The 5,000-nt window shown below is 45.9% G+C and overlaps 1 protein-coding gene across 3 annotated transcripts in view; it reads left to right on the plus strand.

The window, feature by feature from the left end:
• The window catches only part of mgat4b (alpha-1,3-mannosyl-glycoprotein 4-beta-N-acetylglucosaminyltransferase B), a 107,666-nt gene that overhangs the window by 69,404 nt on the left and 33,262 nt on the right, over positions 1-5,000 (plus strand). For all 3 annotated transcript variants that reach the window (XM_061236174.1, XM_061236173.1, XM_061236172.1), the window contains exons 6-7: positions 1,174-1,220; positions 3,133-3,246. In XM_061236174.1, coding sequence (XP_061092158.1) covers positions 1,174-1,220; positions 3,133-3,246 — 161 coding nt within the window. The remainder of the gene's footprint in view (positions 1-1,173; positions 1,221-3,132; positions 3,247-5,000) is intronic.

Consider the following 5,000-nt stretch of genomic DNA (forward strand, 5'->3'; position numbering starts at 1 on the left):
AGTTGCTTTATCTCAGTCTCAGTGGACTGTTTTGAGTGGCTGCTTTCGTGGTGTGCCCCAGCGGAGCGTGGCGTTCTGTGATCGAGGTACAGAGCTGCGCATTGGGACGGCTGTTTCTGATCCTAATGGCCGCTCCGCTGAACAGCCTCCTCCCCGTACCGTCCCTCCAGTGTTTCTGTTTGATTACCGTGCGCGCTGCACACAACCATCTTACACCCCCTGCTCCTCCTAATGAAATTAAAACCGCATTATCGCTCACTTACACGCGGGGAAACGGATGGCGTTGCCTTGCTCTTTTTAACATGCAGAAAGGAACCGAACCAGGATGTACATGCCTCCGCACTTCCTGAGGGAGGTGCCAGGGGCCAGGTTCAAAGGTCTGGTGACCTTAAGGCATGACGTGACTTTGAGTGCTGTGGAAAAAAACACTAAATTTACCCACAAGCTTACTTTTAGGGTGGTGTGGGGCTGGGCTGTGTTACTCAGAGGTTGCAAAGGTGGCAGGCTTGATTCCCACGTGGGGCAGTGTCACGCTAAAAGCCAAAAGGTTACGTTGTTTTCCTCTGGCATATTTGGATTGAGCGAAATTGTCTCTCCAAACGCCTTTGTTCCGCGCACAGCTCCGGGAAGACCGATGTGATGGATGCATGCATGCTATCCCTGCTCAACCCCATGTCTGTGACTGTTCTCCGCACTGCTACGCTAAAGCTCACGCTGAGTGGAAGAGAAGCATACTGTTTCTCTCCCTGTAAACAAGCAGTAGTCTATGTCTGAGAGGAACTAGTGCTGTGCTAACCTCCGAAACCTTAGCTAAATTAAGCTACCTTACCCAGCAACTGCGGACTTACGAATGATGTAGTTGTCGTCTATAGCCTATAGCCTCGTGGCCAAGTTACTTGTCTGAGACCTAGAAGGTTGGTGATTCAAGCCTTAGTGTAGCCTCAGCTGCTGAGCCCTTGAGCAAGGCCCTTAACCCCCACTATTCCAGGGGGGATTGACCCCTGCTTAGTCTAATCAACTGTAAGTCGCTTTGTCCGCTAAAATAACTGGTAAGGTAGCCGTAGCAGTAGCACTAGCAGTGGCAGTAGCAGTGGCATGTCTGATGAAGGCACACAATGGTCGAATGTCAGTGCACTGATAAATCTCTCTCTCCTCCCTCTTTCTCTTTCACAGACGGACCAGCAGTACGCCAGTGGAGTGGCAGAGAACCTTAAGCGTCTGTGAGTGTTTTCCGGCCCGTTTTATCTGTGCATGATACGGCCACGTAAGGCCTATAGTCCCTTTGGTCCTACGTGCGCCCTAGCTGTTCACTGTGTCTGTGAAAAGGATGTGTGGTCTGTGCGTCTCGAGGCCTTTCCATGACATCAGAGATGAAGACTGATGGGAAAGCAGTGTGTGGCCAGGTTCATTGCGGACCATACTGAATAGCAGCGCGTCGTACTCAAGGTTAATGAAAAGTATTCTTTCACAAACGTTATGCAGACTGCGCAGTTCCAGCACTGTCTGGGGTGAGTGAGTTCTGGTGTCGGTGGGCTCCTGTGCGTGCGTGCGTACGCGTCCGTGTGTGTGTGTGTGTCTGTTGCAGCAGTTACCCTGAGCACAGTCACCATGCAGAGAAACTGCAGCATACTGAGGTGAATGCGTTTGTGTTTGTGTTTGTGTGTGTGTGTGTGTGTGTGTGTGTATATGTGCATGTGTGTGTGCGTGCATGCGTGTGTCCTTGTCCCTGCTTGCTTGTTTGTGCAAACAAACACGTGAACATGTCTGTTTGTGGCTCTGTGTGTGTGTGTGTGTGTGTGTGTGTGTGCGTGTGTGCATGCGTGTGTGTGGGTGTGCGGATGGATGGATGGATGGATGTGTGTGTGTGTGTGTGTGTGTGTGTGTGTGTGTGTGCATGCATGGGTGCGTGTGTATGTGGATGGGTTGATGAATGTGTGTGTGTGTGTTTATGTGGGTGGGTTGGTGATTGTCTGTGTGTGTGTGAGAGTGTGTGTATGTGGGTGGGTTGATGATTGTGTGTGTGTGTATGTATGAGAGTGTGTGTATGTGGGTGGGTTGATGAATGTGTGTGTGTGTGTGTGTGTATGTGGGTGGGTTGGTGATTGTCTGTGTGTGTATGAGAGTGTGTGTATGTGGGTGGGTTTATGAATGTGTGTGTGTGTGTGTGTGTGTGTGTGTGTGTGTGTATGTGTGTGTATGTGGGTGGGTTGATGATTGTGTGTGTGTGTGTGTGTGTGTGTATGTGGGTGGGTTGGTGATTGTCTGTGTGTGTATGATAGTGTGTGTATGTGGGTGAGTTGATGAATGTGTGTGTTTGTGTGTGTGTGTGTATGTGGGTGGGTTGATGAATGTGTGTGTGTGTGTGTGTGTGTGTATGTGGGTGGGTTGATGATTGTGCGTGTGTGTGTGTGTGTGTGTGTGTGTGTGTGTGGGTGTGTATATGGGTGGGTTGGTGATTGTCTGTGTGTGTATGAGAGTGTGTGTATGTGGGTGGGTTGATGAATGTGTGTGTGTGTGTGTGTGTGATTTACATGTCTTTGATTTTGGGAGTGCTCGCCTGCGCGCCTCTTCAGCTCAGCATGAGGATTAAATGCTCTGTCACTTCCTGTTAAGTAAACGAGCCCGTTCCCCTGGCAACGCACCCCTTCTTCATACATTAGTGTGTGTGTTTGTTCCTGCCCTTCCAGGTTTGTGGGCACTTGATGGTTTGTGAGGATCTGGTCACCCAAAATAACATGTCCGCACTGCCTGTCCCATTTTGTTCCCTCTTCCTTCACCCAAATTCAAATTCTAAACTGCCACACATTGCATTCCTGTATACATTATAGGGGATTACAACACCCGCCTTCTCCCTCCGCTCTGCTGTCTCTCATTCACACATTTCTCATTCTCTCTCCCTCACCCTTTTTTCTTTGTCTCTCTCTCTCTCTCCCTCCCTCGCTCCCTCCCTTTATTTTTAGCTTCAGATGCTTTAGTGGCATGACAAAGCTGGAGACTAATAACTAAACAATTCTATGAATCACATCAACATTGTGCACTCCCGTACATATTTTTTAAATCTTTTTGTTGAAATAATGTTTATCCCCCCTCTGTGTTAATAACGGTGTTGTCTCATTCCTCGTCTTTTCCCAGATTCCCGGTGGAGATCCAGTCTGGGCTGCTGGAGATCATCTCTCCGTCTGTGCACTTCTATCCGGATTTCTCCCGGCTGAAGGAATCTTTCGGCGACCCCAAGGAAAGGGTGAAGTAAGGAATTCTCTCCGCTGCCCTCCCCTGCGTGTTCTCCCTGGTTTTACTGGTCCGAGCAGTCAGACAGAGCTCACCCCTCGCGCTGGTCTGGTGTGGCTGGAGCTCTAGGAAACGGGTTTGAGGTGGAAGTGCATCCTGAGGAGAACCGACTTTTCGGTGTTGTTTACAATCCTGATGATTTTAAAAAGAGGCCACTCTTACCTCGTGTGGCCTGCTGTCAGAATGGTGACCATCTCTGGGTATACTTCCCTGGCTGTCTGTAGCTTGGTAACATCATTGCCCATATCATGTGCTATGTGTTATTTACCGATGCATCATGACCATTGTGATTGGACTGTTGAGGACTAGTGAAACCCCCATTGGTCCAATCAAGTCGTGGCTTCATTAATTCCTTCGTTCATTCATTCATTCAGACATAGCGACAGCACTACCCTTTAGTGTGAGCCATTTTAATTCAGTGGGGTCACTGATGTGATGCAGTCCAGGCCAAGGTTCAAGGTTCAGTCTTCTGAATGTCCTCAAATTACTACTATGTGCTAGTACCAGTTAATACAATACATTCTCATAATGTTGCTGCAATATAGTGCCAATGTTATAACACTGACCAGCATTTCATTACCATCATGAGGACATTTCGTGTTGGCTGGGAAATTTCCATTAGCTTATCTGTCATCACTATTTTCTGTTGGGGTATGTGCAGAGCCCTAGGCACCAGACATCTTCCTAATTTACATACATATCTTTAATAAGCACATCAGCAGCCAAATCATTGAATCTGAATAATTCAATTCATTAGAATCTAATCAATTTGAAATAGTGTGTCGCTATTCTAGAAATGTAATAAAACTTTAATGCATCCAGACTTGGGCAGACACAGCAAATGCAAATGGCTACTTGTGGACTATCGTAGTTTTAGGCCTTTTCGCAGACAGAACTGAACTCTCTGCACAGTTTGAGTAAGATTTGGTGGAACAGTTGACCCAAGTTTTCCTGGCTCCAGAAACTCAGTGAATAGGCAAATAGCAGACACCCGTATTAAATATGAGTCAAAGGACATAATTAATGTAGTATGGGAGAAAGGCCTTTGTCAAAATAATTTTGCAGTTTTGTTCTCAGGTCTGGGTGTTGCATTGTAGAAAGGATAGAGAAGATCTTTAGTAGAGAGAAGAGCAGGTGTTTTCAGTAAGTTATGAAGAGAAACTTAAAATGTTTCTTTTCTTTATACTTGGTAACATTACATTACATTACATTACATTACATTAATGACATTTGGCAGACGCTCTTATCCAGAGCGACGTACAACAAAGTGCATACCCATAACCAGGTATAAGTGCGCTGAAAGACCCTAGAGGGAAGTACAATTTCAACTTACAGAGGGGGAAGTACAACAAAGATATTTGATTTTTTTTTTTTTTTAACAAACAAATAAACAAACAAACAAACAAACAACAAAGCAAAAGTGACCAAACTTAACTAGCCATAGTTAACATGGAGTGCAGAAACTATTGAGGCTAGTGAGGTCTTGGTGTCAAGAACGGCAAGGCATAGGTGATAATTAAAATATGACAAATATTTCTTTTGTTTACTACGGAAGAATTTATTTCATGTGGAGAGTCATTTATATGTGGGAAAGTTTACCAGGATGTATCTTTGAAGTAGAGCCCCTAGGTGTGTGAAAACTAGGAATAATTATCTCTTTCTCTCTGTCTCTACACATTAATGCATTATAAACTCTGTAAACTGACAGAACT

The sequence above is a fragment of the Conger conger genome, chromosome 3 (genome assembly GCF_963514075.1).
Source record: "Conger conger chromosome 3, fConCon1.1, whole genome shotgun sequence".
Classification (NCBI taxonomy): domain Eukaryota; kingdom Metazoa; phylum Chordata; class Actinopteri; order Anguilliformes; family Congridae; genus Conger; species Conger conger.